This window comes from Gekko japonicus, unplaced genomic scaffold, assembly GCF_001447785.1.
Source record: "Gekko japonicus isolate JY-2015 unplaced genomic scaffold, Gekko_japonicus_V1.1 scaffold1492, whole genome shotgun sequence".
Lineage (NCBI taxonomy): Eukaryota > Metazoa > Chordata > Lepidosauria > Squamata > Gekkonidae > Gekko > Gekko japonicus.
Genome location: NW_015173716.1, coordinates 344,422 through 359,418, shown reverse-complemented (window position 1 = coordinate 359,418; position 14,997 = coordinate 344,422). Strand labels below are relative to the sequence as shown.

Below are 14,997 nucleotides of genomic sequence, written 5' to 3'. Positions count from 1 at the left end.
TCCAGGTGGAGCCTGGAGACCTCCCAGGATGACAACTGACCTCCAGGCTACAGAGATCGGATCCCCTGGAGAAAATGGCTGCTTTAGAAGGTGGACGCTGCGCTCTTAGACCCTGCTGAGGTCCTTCCCGTCCCCAAACTTTGCCCTCCGCAGGCTCCATCCCTCAAATCTCCAGGAATTTCCCAACCTGCAGAAGGCAACCCTACACTCTCCTGATCTTTAGCTTTAGAGGAGCATTGGGTGTGTTTCAGGGGATATGCTGTTGGTCAGAAAGGCTACTAAGGTGTTTATGCAGAGAGAGCAATTATGTAAGGCTGGGTAGGATCCTGTGGGCTCCTCGGGTCACCCAGCCCTGTCAGCTGCAGTACGGCCCCCAGGAACTTGCAGTGGTGGCGCTGTGTATCAGCTGAGTCCTTCTGCCTGCAGTTGTTCCTCACAGTACAGGGAGTTGTCCCTCTACTGGCATCGTAGACACAGTCAGCTTGGTGTAATTGTGACAGTATTGGACCAGGAGCTTGGAGGACGTGATTCAGATCCATATTTTGCTATGGAAGCTCTCTGGATGAATTAGGCCAGACACTCTCTTGGCCCTAACCTGCCTCTAGGGTTGGCAGGTCTTACCTGGCTGCTGGTGTGTGTGTGTGTGTGTCCACTCATGCTCTGGAAGTCTTTTGGTGCATGCACAAAGTGCACGCACCGCAATGATATCATCACACTGGACATGTTGGGCAGGGTGCTCTAGCATTTTTTGGGGGGGGGGACCCTCTATGGTCACCATAGAGTTTTTGCCCAAATGCTAGAGTGTCCCCCGCCCGATGTGCCCAGCACAATGACGTCACCTCTGGGTGATGTCATTGCACCGGGCATGTTGGGCAGGATGGGGCTCTTCGGGGGTGGGGCTCCCCCCACTGGCCAGCTGGCTGGTGGTGGATTGGGGCCCCTGAAATCAGGGAAAACCCTGCCGCCATTGGGGGATGGCAACCCTACCTACATCACAGGGTTGTTGTGAGAGTAATATGGAGGAGGGGTAGACTGATGTATGTACTAGATAAATACATAAAATAATCAATACATGGAAGTACTGCAAGCATGCGGTCTGAAAATATTTTCCTGTAGGCTTCCGTGGGAATAATACTATGTAAGCTAAATGTTGTAATTTGCCAACTACAGAGACCAGAGTTCTCTAAAAAGAATTACAGCCATCAAAATAAGCTGTTAATAAGTTTTAGAGAGATGCATTCAAGATCAGTTAATGCACATATTTTTACCTCATAAGCTCCCTTTAGCACTTGCGCAGAAAGGTAGTGCCAAAATCTAATAAATAATAGTGTTCAATGGTTTAGGGATATGCTTGGCCATGATTTTCAGATTAGAGTTGCTGTGTATTACTCCATCAACGCAGGGCAGGGTTAGGGCTGCTAAGACACTGATGAGGGTGGGAGATGGCCCACCCCCTGCTCCCATTGCCTGCTTCCGCTCCAAGCAGTAGTGGGGGGATTTTTTTTAGAAAACACTTCTGAGAAAACCCAGAAGAGACTGGAGGTAGCTCTAGGAATCACTGGAAACTCTACACCATCACTTCCAGTTGTCCAGAGAAGTGATGTCATGCCAGCAAGGCCTCCCCCTCACCATATCCACACTCCCACCTGTTGCCAGGGAGACCAGGTGGCGGATATGGGGGAGTGTCTATCAGCAATGATGTGAGGTATCTTCTGGGAAATCCAGAAGTGATGTCACGCCTCTCAAAGACTTGCCAGAACCTCTGTGGTAAAACCAAAGAGTTTTCAGAGATTCCTAGAGTGGACTGAAAAATAATTTCTTTCTTCTACTGTCCACTGGATCACCAGCAGGCAAGGCCCAATAGGGGTGGGAGATTTCCAGCCCCCAACGGGCACATGGTAACCTTAGCATAGGGATATTTTCCTGTGCATGCCATGCACAGTTCTCAAAATTTACTCACTGTACACTTGCTGTCTTGCAGCCCTGGATCACACAAGCACAGCAACTCAGCCACCAACCCGCTTGAAATCACACTTCGGTCAAGCCCTGAGGAGCTGCCTTCTCCTGGCTGGAAAAGAGGCCCAGAGAAGACGGCTTCCCCCAGCAGTCCCACACAGACTCAGACTCCATCCCCGATGCAGGCCTTCACCCACCTCCCTGCCTTCAGGCCACAAGCTAACGGAATGTCATTGAGGCTAGGCCTCCAGTCCCCACAGCCATGCTCCCGCGCTCACTGCACATCCAGCCCACCACATGTCACCCCCTCACCCACATCCAAGCATGGCGTCCTGCAAGAGGCCCCGCCACACCAAAATGGATCGGAAATGCCCAGCATTCGCACGGCTGCAGCCTCCCGTGAGTTGTCGGTGGAAGACAAGTTAGGTCACCAAGCAGGCCCTGTCATGGAGAGACAGGCCCAGAGGAGCAGCCCGGTGGTTGCCCGCCACAGCCAGCCCCAGTCCACTTGCAGAACTGTGTCTAGCGCGCCGGCATCACCCCAGAGCCCAGCAACCTATAACGGCCGCCCGCACAATGAGAGAACCGGGCCTGAGATGAGCACCCTCCCTCGTTGCCCCAACAGTAGTCCTTCTCTCGGGCCCTGCTCCCTCAGCATCCAGCCGCCAGCCCCCGGCTATGGTTTTACCGACACGCAGGGCTCACCGACCCCGGCCTTCCCCATTGCGACGGCCTATTATACAGGGGCAGAGAGCAGCCCCTCCAGTCGGGATCACCTCAGTGAACCGCAGCAACCTCCCCTGCCCGAGAAGCAACACGTGCTGGCCACCAGGAACTGGGAGAGGACGTCGCCGCCTGGTCGCAGCCCTGGCTCTGCTCACCACGTCACCTTTGCGCCTGGCGTCCCTGACGGCGTTACGGCTGGATCAGGTAACTTGCTTCAGAATCAGGAAGCCCCTGTGGCTCTACATTTTTCTGCAGTTGTCTCGGAATGTTTAAGACTTGGGGTGATTTCCCACAAGCGCTGCTCTGTGCTCACTCTTCTCTTTGGCCTGATGGTACGTGTCAATTTCACACAAGCGGCTGCGCGGCTGCATTTTGCCTCACAGCTTCGTGCGATTTTCCCCGCGTCTACTCAATCCTGTTTTTTGAGGACTGAGTAGATGCGGGGAAAATCGCACGAAGCTGCGGGGCAAAATGTGGGCGCGCAGCAGCTTGTGTGAAATTGACACGTACCATCTGGGCAAAAGGGAGGAGTGAGCGCGGAGCAGCACTTGTGGGAAATCACCCACAATCTGGTGATATAGCCTTCTTTCCTTAGACTGTACCGATCAGGCTTGCCAGGTGTCCACTTGTGGTGGGCAGTCTCCTGGCAGTTATTGATGAAATTGGGAAGGGTGGAAAGGCCTAATATGCCAGTGGTGTGCCTGCACTGGCATAATGGACGCTCTAGGATTTCCTGAAGACTCTATGGTGATTATATTTTATTTTTCAAAGACTCTGTGGTAAAACTTTAACGTTTTTGAAAAATACCAGAGCATCACCAACGATGCACTGACGTCGTTTCTGGGCACACACAGGAAGTGACGTAAGCCTATTGCTGTGACTGTGAGCCCCCCTGTGCAGGGTAAGTCTCCTGCTCAGAGTTGCCACTTTGGGGGATCTATGTTCTAATCTACACCTGGAGGGGGAAGAGACTGAAATGAGGCAGGTGACTGCTGAAATGGCAGAACAAGAAACAGCCCTTGGTTTCTGCATGGTTATCTGCAGTCTGGGGTCCTGGTTTCATCAGCCAGCCACAGCTGAAATCAACCCACGGTTTTTGCATGATGTGTGAACTGGGCCATTATTATTTATTTATGTATTTATAGCCCGCTCATCCCACAAGCTGGCTCAGGACAGGCTACATCATATTAGTAGTACAATTAAAATTTAAAATACGACAATACACATTAAAACAATAAACACAGACCAACAGAATCTGCTGGCTGTGAGAAGTTGCCTAGCATATCACATGGCTTAGTAGGTGGGTGGTAGGTGGGTGACAGCAACCCGAGGGAGGCCATACACGGACGCCCGCTGCCTCAGCCAAAGGCCTGGTGGAACAGCTGCGTCTTGCAGGCCCTGCGGAATCGAAGAAGGTCCTGCAGGGCCCTGGTCTCGACAGGGAGCATGTTCCACCAGGCAGGGGCCAGGGCAGAAAAGGCCCTGGTCGAGGCAAGGCAGACGTCCTTTGGGCCAGAGACAACCAGGAGATGCTGGTCCGTAGAGCGTAACGCTCTTCGGGGCGTGTACTGGAAGAGGTGGTCCCTCCGATATCAGAATCGTCTCCCCTTTTGATACCCTTGAAGCACTTCTGCTCGCCTGACTTCAGAGAGAAAATTAACGTATCCCATGTTGGCTTCCTTCCAGAACCACAGCAAGAGAACCAGGTGAACGTCAAGTTCGTCCAAGACACATCCAAGTTCTGGTACAAGCCTCATTTGTCCCGGGAGCAAGGTACAGTTCCCAAGAGTTTCTGACTGGTTTGGCTGGATTTAATGAAAAGGAGTGTTTGGCTGTTTCTAAGGTGAGGATCCCCGGCATGGCGGCCACGGGCACCATGGCACCTGCCAACACCTTTCCTGGAGCCCACCAGAAAGTTTTTAGAAAGTGGGCAGGGCCGTGTGGAGCTTTTGCCCAAAAGGGTTTCTGATTGGCCACTGGAGTTCTGATTGCCTGTGCAGATATTTTAAAAGTTGCTTTGCTAGCAACTCCCTCCACAGCACGGGGATCTTCCCTGCATGAGTGAAGATAAGCAGTGTGTGCGTGTGAGAAAATATTTTTGAACGATATGTTCATTTTATAAGGCGCCCTGTTAAACAGAGCTTCTGCCTGAAATATTGAAGAGCTGCCATTAGAATTATGCATATAGCCACACTCCCTACCATTTTGTTGCTGGCTCTTCCTCCTGAGGCAGCCATTTTGGGGTTGGCTCCACCTCCCCGCCATTTTGGGCCTGGCTCTTCCTTTTGAGGCAGCCATTTTGAGGCTGACTCCACCTACTGTGACAACCATTTTGTGGTTGTGCCCCATACCACTCTGTGTCAGAATTTAGAAGGTGTTTGCAGCCTCTAGAACAGAGGTGCCCAAACTTATTTGGCCCACAGCCCCCTTTTCAGGAAAAAAAATTACTCAGCGCCCCCCTGAAAGTCTACCTTCAAGAAGTTTACAAAAAGATGCAGTGACAAATTTGCACATGGTAAATAAAGATGTTGTTGGCCTGAAGCCAGAGGCCAGCAGCAACCACCACACAATAGCCCAGCAGCAACACCAGTCTTACAAGGGTGCACATGCATTTGCAGTTTGCAAATGCTTGGCTGTGGGGACCCCTCTCCACCTCCACCTCCCTCCCTGATCCCAGGGAAGACCAGGAGAAGGCAGGAAAAGGCTGCTTTAGATAGGTTCTGGACTCTTCTTTCTTTATGCTTCCACCACCCCCTTATTTTAATTCAATGCCCCCCAATTGCACCCAAGGCTCCTACCGCCCACCTGGATCATTCCAGCACCCCCCAGGGGGCAGTATTGCCCACTTTGGGAACCAGCGCTCTAAGAGATTGGGGACCCCTGCTCTAGGGGAATCTTGGCAGCTCGACTCCAGGTTCAAGTCTCCCTCTCTGCCATGAAAGATTGCTGGGTGACCTTGGGCCAGTCACCCACTTTCACTCACGCTAAATAACGCACTTTCAATCCACTTTCAATGCACTTTGCAACCGGGTCTTACTGTGTGAAATGGCAAAATCCACTTGCAAGCGGTCGCTGAAGTGGATCAAAACGGCATTATTCAGCATCCGTGAAAGCCACGACATTCTCAGCCTAACCTGCCCCACAAGATAGTTTCAAGAGGGGGGCCATGTTGGTCTGCAGGCCAGGAGCACCTCAGGGGAGGGGGGGGGGGGGGGGGGGGGGACTTCCAAGAGAGAAAGCCCCCGTGGTCAGATACGTCTGATGAAGGAAGCGTTGACTCTCGAAAGCTCACACCCCGAAAATCTTGGTGGTGCCAGTAGATTCAAATCTAGCTGCTCTACCCCACAAGGTTGTTGTGACGATAAAATGGAAGTGGAGAGAACAATGTAAGCTGCTTGGGGTCCTATGAGTAGCAGGATTTTTTATTCCCCCCCCCCAAGAAGCTCAAAATAGGGACACCCTTTGCACATTGCAATGTTCCCGGCGGCCCAGTTGTCATGAGGGTCTTACTTTGAAGGGCAGAACATAGTGGTTAATCCAGCCCTGACTGCACTGCTGGCTTTTACGTGAGATGCCCACCTAACAGTCTACTGGTCCTCCTCATACACAGCCATAGCCCTCCTCAAGGACAAGGAACCCGGAACCTTCCTCATCCGGGACAGCAACTCCTTCCAGGGGGCCTACGGGCTGGCTCTGAAAGTGGCGACGCCTCCGCCCAACAGCATCAACCACTCCACCAAAGGTAAAACGATACCAGCGGGCCCCTTCCAAACTTGCAGCGGGAGGTGCCCCTGTGTCTCAAGCTGGCGTCTCGCTGTGCCGAAATACCTAAATTATGGTTTCATGCTCACTGTTTCCAGAGGGGTCGGTCTCCTTTGGCCAGGAGAGCACGGGAGTCTGATGTGTGTCTTTGTAATAACTTGCTCATTTGCAAATGCGCAGGCTGAATAGGTATATGGAGGGGCCATGGGTCAGTGGTAGAGCATATGCTTTGCATGCAGAAGGTCCCAGGTTCAATCACTGGCACCCCCAGTTAAAAAGAACAGGTGGAAGGTGATGTGAAAGACCTCAGCCTGAAATCTGCTTAAAAAGAACCACAGGGTTAGAGGAGCAGTCCCAGTTCCTAGAGGGTTGGAAAAATCCCTCTGGCTGAGGCCCTGGAGAGCTGCTAAGCAGTACAGAGCAAGACGCACCAGGGGTCTGATTCAGCACAAGGCCATTGTCCATGCTTGTGTCTACAAGCAAGCATACAAACCGGCAGACGTTAACAAGTGTCGTTCCCCTTCCCTCTCCCAATCTCCAAGCCTGTTTGGCTCTCTCTGTTCCCCTCATACACATGCTCCAGGCTCAGACTGAGGCAGTCTTTCAATGCAATTCAGCATACATTCTAAGAAGAGCAATGGTTAACATCGCCCATTAGTGTCTGTTGCCCTCCATCAATGACCATCAGTGACCACCCTATGAGCAACAGTTGATACTCCCCATTAGTGTCTGTTGCCCTCCATCAGTGACCATCAGTGACCACCCTACGAGCAACAGTTGATACTCCCCATTAGTGTCTGTTGCCCTCCATCAGTGACCACCCTACGAGCAACAGCTGACACTCCCCATTAGTGCCTGTTGCCCTCCATCAGTGACCATCCTAAGAAGAGCAACGATTAACATTGTCTGTTAGTGTCTCTTACCTTTCATCAATTACCATCAGTGACCATCCTAAGAAGAGCGACGGTTAACATTGCCCATTGGTGTCTCTTGCTCTCCATCACTGGCCATCACTGACCATCCTAAGCAGAGGTGTGCCCTTTTAAGTCCCTTGAAGCCAATGAACTTAGAAGGCTGTACTCTGATTAGAACTGCACACTGAAAGTCACCAAACGCCTAGGGCGTTTTCTCAGCATTGTTCAATATTACACGTTCCACTCACATTACAGTACCTGTTGGTAGACTTACGCTGTCCTTTCTTGAGTGATCGTCTGCAGAAGGCCGTGCATTCCTCACTATTAAAGGTTCTGCTCACAACGTTACAGCCTCCCTTGGTAGACTTATACCCTCCTTTGTTGACTGATCGTCTCCAGAAGGTTGTGCATTGCCAACTCTTTAGCCAGGAACACCATAGACTTTGTCGCTAGTGAGCAGATCAGTAGGAAGAAGAACATGGAGAAGAGTCGGCATAGGGACTAAATTAGCACCCACAACAGTCTCAAGCTCCTCTTTTTGCTGCAGGAGATCCTGCCGAACAGCTGGTGCGTCACTTCCTGATCGAGACGGGGTCCAAGGGGGTGAAGATCAAGGGCTGCAACAATGAACCCCATTTTGGTGAGTGACCAGAATAAAGGGGGGGGGCTCTCTGAATTTGTAACACTTTTCAGATCAAGAGGGTACCACTTCCAGGAAGTTCCTGACCCCGCCTCCAGGAGGAAGCACAGTGGGTAGTCATCCTGGCATACCAAAAGGAATACTGTGTCCTCCTGCCCCCGGCTGCCTCTTTTCTCTCCTCCCCCTTCCAACTCTGCGGGGCTTTTTCTGCACAGACAGCAATATGTTAGGAGCACATCAGCTTCAGAGCATGAACCCCACAAGCCCGAAGGAGAGGCGAACGTGCTTCTTGACACTCCAGAAAGTTGCTGACGTAGGATATAATGATGACGGCTACCTGAGATTTCCAAAAGGAGATCGTGCAAATTCATAGAGGCAGAGTTAGTTAGTTTGTTTTTAGGGAAAGTCTGTGACTGCGTACTGATACGTGACTGGAATATGTGCACATGGTATGTGCCACTATAGCACACCTGTGTGTTGTCCTTGTGTGTGCTCGCATGCATTGTTGCTTAGACACCACTCATGACACTTAGCAGCCTGTATGTTAGAGAAAATGATCAGAATTATGAGTTTGATGGTGCTAGAGAGAAGCAAGAACATCTGCGGAAAAAGCCTTCGGAGGGTATCTGGTAGGGTTCCCATCCCCCTGAATTTGTGGCCATAGTTAGGATTCTAGAAAGTGTGTACACACACGATACTCTGTAAGCCGCCCAGAGCCCTTCGGGGGTGGGCGGGGTAAAAATCCCATGTTGTAATAATAATAATAATAATAATAATAATAATAATAATAATAATAATAATAATAATAATAATAATGAAGGATTTGATACGTGATTGGAATCTATGCTCATGGTATGTGCCACTATAGCACATTGTCCTTATGTGTGCTCACATGCATTGTCGCTTAGACATATCCCATGACATTGAGCATCCTGTATAGAGCAGGAGAAAATCATCAGAATAGCAAATTTGACAGCGCTAATACAGAAGGTTCAATTTTTGAATTGCACAGATGTTCTTTTGGAACTGCGCTCTCTGGAATTGGACGTTTCATATCCAGATGCTCTGTTAGCTCTTTAAAGGGAAAGAAATGCAGATACTCAATTTTTTTTCTTTCAGTAAATGCTGGGAGTTAGTTTTGATTAGAAAAACCATGAAAGTGGTGGGAGGAACGCCCTCTTCCTTGCCCTTGTGGCCCCAATTTGAATTGCATCCTCTAATTCAACTAGAGAAATCCAGTCACAGATCTCCCAGGGAATCATCTGTTTTGACCTTCAGAAATTGAACCAAGTGAGGAAAATATATTACACAAGGAATGGCAAAAGCCATTCAGTGTCCCTAGACCAGGGGTGTCAAACATAAGGCCCGGGGGCCAGAACTGGCCTGCCCAGGGATCTTACGCAGCCCACAAGCAACTGGGGCAAGGGAGGGAACAGGAGACTGCTCGGGAGGGAGTGGGCGGAGCCACTCCGACTGTGGCTTCAGCATGGTGGAACAGCCTCATCTGTTGCAGTCAAGCAGCGTGGGAGTGTCTTCCCAGGGCTGCACCGCTGGCTCTGCAGCCTGCCCATGTGGGTTTTCCTTTGCACCCCCCTCCCAGCCCATGGGGCCTTGCAGTGGGGATACACCAACTGGGAGCTTACCAGCTGCTGTCCTTTATGCAGTTTATAGCTCCGGTACCTGGCATTATGTTTTATGGCACACACGGTCTGGCCCGACAAAGTGGCACTTATGTCAAATCTGGCCCTCGTAACAAATGAGTTTGACACCTCTGCCCTAGACCATATGACCTGGGGTTAAATGTCTTCGTAAACTCCAAATCCATAGATCAGGCCCCTCCTGTTACCGTCTTGGTACCTCTTTGTTACCATCTGTATTGTGACCTTCCGTTTTTGAGGACACAAAATGGTAGCCACCAATGTTCCCTCTAAGCTGTCGAGTCTTTTGAGCCAAAATTCTCCTTTGTGAGCTACTGGCATTAAAGTTGTGAGCGAGCGATGGGGATACTGCATAAATTAGTTTTCTCTGGAGTCATCCTTCCTGAGCGAAGACAAAAATGTGTGAGCCAGGGGCTAAAAAACTGCGAGCTAGCTCACACTAACTCAGCTTGGAGGGAACACTGGTTGCCACCTTGGTCTATCCAAGGTAGGGTCCTCATAATCTGGAAGCCCTTTCTGCCTTTCATTGTCTGGCACCAGGGCACCATTGCAATCGCTGTGATGTAGTTTGATCACCGTCATCTCATGATTCAGCTTAATAGTTTTAATCTTGATTTTATTGTTTTATGTTAATGTCGCAACCTGCCCTAAGCCCCGCTTGTGGGAAGGGCGGGATAGACATTGAACCAAATAACATAAAATCGTGAATAAAATAAATCCCGAGCCTGGAGCAAAACCCATTTGTCTGGGCCTTGTCTCCGAGAAGCCGTAGCTTAGAGGCAGAGCCTCTGCTTTGCATGCAGAGGGTCCCAGGTGCAAGCCCCAGCGTCTCCAGTTAAAAGCATCAGGTAGGAGGCGATGGGGAAGACCTCAGGCGGAAACCATTTCGTGCATCCCTCTCTAGCCCCTACATTTCCCTAGGGGGGGAAATTGCACTCCCTGGTTGGGAAGGCGAAACAATAAGAACATAAGAGACGCCAATGTTGGATCAGGCCAAAGGCCCATCCAGTCCAACACTCTGTATCACACAGTGGCCAGAAATACCAGGTGCCATCAGGAGGTCCACCAGTGGGGCCAGGACACCAGAAGCCATCCCACTGTTGACCCCCCCCCCCCAAGCACCAAGAAGACAGAGCATCACTTGCCCCAGAGCCCCTATCTATACCTTGTGGCTAATAGCTACTGATGGACCTCTGCTCCATATGGTTATCCAATTCCCTTTTGAAGCCGTCCATGCTTGTAGCCGCCGCCACTTCCTGTGGCAGTGAATTCCATGGGTTAATCACTCTTTGGGTGAAGAAGTACTTCCTTTTATCCGTTCTAACCCGACCGCTCAGCAATTTCATGGAGTGCCCACGAGTTCTTGTAGTGTGAGAAAGGGAGAAAAGTACCTTTTTCTCTACCTGCTCTTTCCCATGCATAATCTTGTAAACCTCAATCATGTCACCCCTCAGTCGTCGTTTCTCCAAGCTAAAGAGCCCTAAGCGCTTTAACCTTTCCTCATAGGGAAAGTGTTCCAACCCTTTTATCATTCGAGTTGCCCTTTTCTGCACTTTTTCCAAAGCTATAATATCCTTTTTAAGGTGTGGTGACCAGAACTGCACACAGTATTCCAAATGAATCTGCTGGGTTCAGTGAGAAGGAGGGTGTCCTGTTCTGGGAGAAGTGGGAAGAAGCATTCTAAGTCATGCTTTCTCTTCCTGACCTTCTGCCAGGGAGCCCAAGACAACATGCATGGTTTTCCTTTTCACCCTTTTTATTGTCACAACTGCCCTGCGAGGTAGCTTAGGCTGAGACAGTGTGACTTGCCCAGGGCCACGGGCTTTGTGGCAAAGAGGGCTTCGGACGCAGGTCTTTCTCAGATCCCAGCATGGGGATGACGACACCACACTGGCAGGAGACAGATGGCTTGTGCAGTTGTGGCCCTTGTGCCCTGCCCTCCCCCCTTTGGTGTCGTGGTTAAGTGCGCAGACTCTAATCTGGGAGAAACGGGTTTGATTCGCCACTCCTCCACTTGCAGCTGGCTGGATGGCCTAGGGCAAGCTGTAGTTCTGATAAGAGCTGTTCTTGAAAAAGAGCCGTTTCTGCCCAGAGATCTCTCAGCCCCACCCACCTCACAGGGTGTCTGTTGTGGGGAGGGGAAGGAGAAGGAGTTTGTAAGCCGCTCTGAGACTCCTCTGGGTAGTGAAGGGCGGGGGTATAAATCCAATCTCTCCTCTTCTCTTCTTTTGCAGGCAGCTTACCAGCGCTGGTGTCGCAGCATTCCATCACCCCCATCTCGTTGCCGTGCCGCCTTCGCATCCCCAACAAAGGTAAGTGCTCCGGAGGCTGTTCTGAGCCCAGAAATCCTGGGCGGGGGGAGGGGGGGGGCGATGTTGACGGGTCAGAAGTCCGGAAACAAATCAAAGGAAGGTCTTGATGGCAGCTTCCCCCAAAGTTTTAACATTAAGCCAGAAGGGGAGGAGAAAGGTTTACTGCATGCAGAGAAAGTGCACCAGGATGGGCAGCCGCGTTAGTCTGTCTGTAGCGGCAGAAAAGAGCAAGAGTCCGGCAGCACTTTAAAGACAGAGTATGAGCTCATGGAAGCTCATCCTCTGCCACATCTTTTGTTAGTCCTTAAGGTGCTACTGGACTCTTGCTGTTTCCTACTGTTAAAGCGCATCAAGGAGTTTAAACTTCTGTGCTAGTTCAGGCCCTGCTTCCCAGGGGTTGATTCAGCTGCTCCCGGCTCTGTTGTACAAGCAAGCCAAGAGTGTCACGACCCTGGTGTGGTTTGCAGTCGCTGTATTAGCATGCTCAGCGCACACAGACCTTGACCCCCAGAATCCTCCATCTGGAGGCAGCCCGAGTCTCGATTCGACTTTCCCAACCCACTGGATACTTTTATAGAATCCTTAAAATGCTTCCATCCCACCAGGGCAGGACTTTGTCCTTACCACCTCCCTGGACCTCCCACGATGAGGCTAAGTGCAGATTTTTATGTTGTGTGTAGCTCCAGGTTGCTTGCTCCTTTTCCTGCAGTTTGAAAGGGGAATCCGCTCCCGTTGGGGAGAGAGAGGCTGTTCAGTCCTTTTCCTGCTGGCACTCACCACCCCCACATGGCCAGCAGACCTATCTGCAATAGCTGGAGTTCTGTCCTAAGAGATGTTGACATTCAGTGTGCTTCCAAGTCAAGAGGGGGTTTGTACCCGGGTCTCCTGCCTCCAAGCTCTGTTGCTCTAACCACTGCACATGCTGTCTCCCTGGATCTTGGGCCCTGTTGCTTCTCTTTGTCTCCTTCCTTCTTTTCAGATCTCATGGTGGAGAGCCCCGAGCTGGCTGTCCCCACCAACATGAGCACAGCCGCAGACCTGCTGAAGCAGGGGGCAGGTGAGAAACCAGAGTGGACGGGAATGTAACTGGTGGCGCGTTGTTTGGGCAGGCAGCAATTTAGGCAAGTTCACTCGCTATCTAGAAAGTCTCTTGGTCTGTTGGGGGTATGTAGCCCCAGCTCCAAGAAAAACCGGAAACTTTCAAACAGATGATAAAAATTCAAACCCAAACACTATGCCCATAAAAACCAAGTACTTCAGTTTGAATGGGGTTATCCAAAAGGTTCCTCTACATTTATTCTGCTTCCTAGAGTCTCCACATGTGGAAGGGGTAAGATCCGAGAGCTAAGGCTTACTGGAAACCCTTCTTATGGGAAGAATATCCTGCCTATTCATTTACAAGGTTATCTCTACTGCTAAAAAGGCTAGAAGCTTATGGGGTTTTTTAATGAAATTTGAGATTCTTCATTCAGCACTAGGTATCAAGTTCTGTCCAGCGTCACTGGCACAGTTGTGTAATACACATCTGCCCTGGTTAGAGAGAGATCGAATGTTTCAGCCAAGCTGGATGCAAACTGCCAACTGAGGTTGAGCCGTAGCATTGGGCTGTTTCTCAAAGATAATAGGCTCGTTAAGACGCTGAACTGCAGGCTGTGGAAGGTCGGCAGTTCAGCAGTTCGAGACCCGAGTGTGCCGCATGACGGAGTGAGCTCCCGTCTCTAGTTCCAGCTCCTGCCAACCTAGCAGTTCGAAAGCAAGAAATTGCAAGTAGATAAATAGGTACCACTTCGGTGGGAAGGTAACAGCGTTCCGTGCGCCTTGGTGTTTAGTCATGCCGGCCACATGACCACGGAAACGTCTTCGGACAGCGCTGGCTCTTCGGCTTTGAAACGGAGATGAGCAGTGCATCCCTAGAGTCGGACCCGACTGGCTTTCGAGCAAGGGAACCTTTACCTTTATCTCTTCAACAGTTTTGGCTGGGCAGCACCGCCTCTCTCTCTCTCTCTCTCAAGCGGGAACATATATTGGGAATACCTTGTCACGTGTAGGAGGCAAGGTCTAAGTTTAGAACTAACCATTTGTTTTAGAGGGTAGCGGTGTTCCTCTGGCAGTAGAGCAGCTAGGGTCGAATGCAGTAGCACCTTAGAGACCAATAAGGTATTTTGGGGTCTCTGACAAAGGGAGCTTTGATTCTCAAGAGCTTATGCCCCCACAATCTTGTTGCCCTCTAAGGTGCTATTGGACTTGAATCTAGCTGAACTAAACATTTGGTAGCAGGTCTGCATCTGGCAGCGCCATCCTCTGCTGGCCTACTTGGAATTTGACTCGAGTGTATTCAGGGATGCTCTAGGCTGGTCCTGCATTGATCAGGGGGTTGGACTAGATGGCCTGTAGGGCCCCTTTCCAACTCTGTGGTTCTACGATTGTATGAATGGAGCTCCCTCTTTGGAACACACTCTTAGGATCACACTATAAGAAACCCAGTTGATGCCAAACAGCGAACCAAGAAGCAGGGGCGGGAGGTGAGGGGAGAGGCGGCAGGGAGGAGAGGATGCTTTGACTCTTTCCCCTCCCCCTCACTTCTCCCCCAGCTGGATTCCCAGATGTTTGTGTGCGTGTGGACACCTGCTGTCAAACATCTAGCTCCCCTCTGTGTCTTAGCATGGAGAGTCATAAAGGAACTGCCTTAGAACGAGTTGACCCAGCCTTTGGAATATTGTGGGAGCATTTTGAAGTCCGAAAGGGAGTACGGTGAACTTGAAAAGACCCACGGGATAGTAAAAGCACATTTGGTTCGGTAATGACAATTAATAATAATTATCATACGGTGTTGTGTGTGTAGTCTAGCTAGGAGATGAGGAGATGCAAAGATGGTCTGGCAGCCTTAAGTTCTAGCTCATTAGCTTCATGCACCACTAGGTGGCGAGCTAGACTTATTTTTTGGGCTGAGGGGGCTCTGAAAGAGCTGTGACTGGGGCTTCCGGTCGAGCTAAGATGGAGGACTGAAGCGTTTCGCGATCGTGCGAAGC

The 14,997-nt window shown here is 50.7% G+C and overlaps 1 protein-coding gene across 1 annotated transcript in view; it reads left to right on the top strand.

Moving 5' to 3' along the window:
- Positions 1 to 14,997, top strand: part of TNS2 (tensin 2) — a 108,240-nt gene that overhangs the window by 82,409 nt on the left and 10,834 nt on the right. Inside the window, exons 19-24 of the mRNA XM_015423335.1 lie at positions 1,982 to 2,886; positions 4,369 to 4,455; positions 6,293 to 6,424; positions 7,906 to 7,998; positions 11,891 to 11,968; positions 12,948 to 13,025. Coding sequence (XP_015278821.1) covers positions 1,982 to 2,886; positions 4,369 to 4,455; positions 6,293 to 6,424; positions 7,906 to 7,998; positions 11,891 to 11,968; positions 12,948 to 13,025 — 1,373 coding nt within the window. The remainder of the gene's footprint in view (positions 1 to 1,981; positions 2,887 to 4,368; positions 4,456 to 6,292; positions 6,425 to 7,905; positions 7,999 to 11,890; positions 11,969 to 12,947; positions 13,026 to 14,997) is intronic.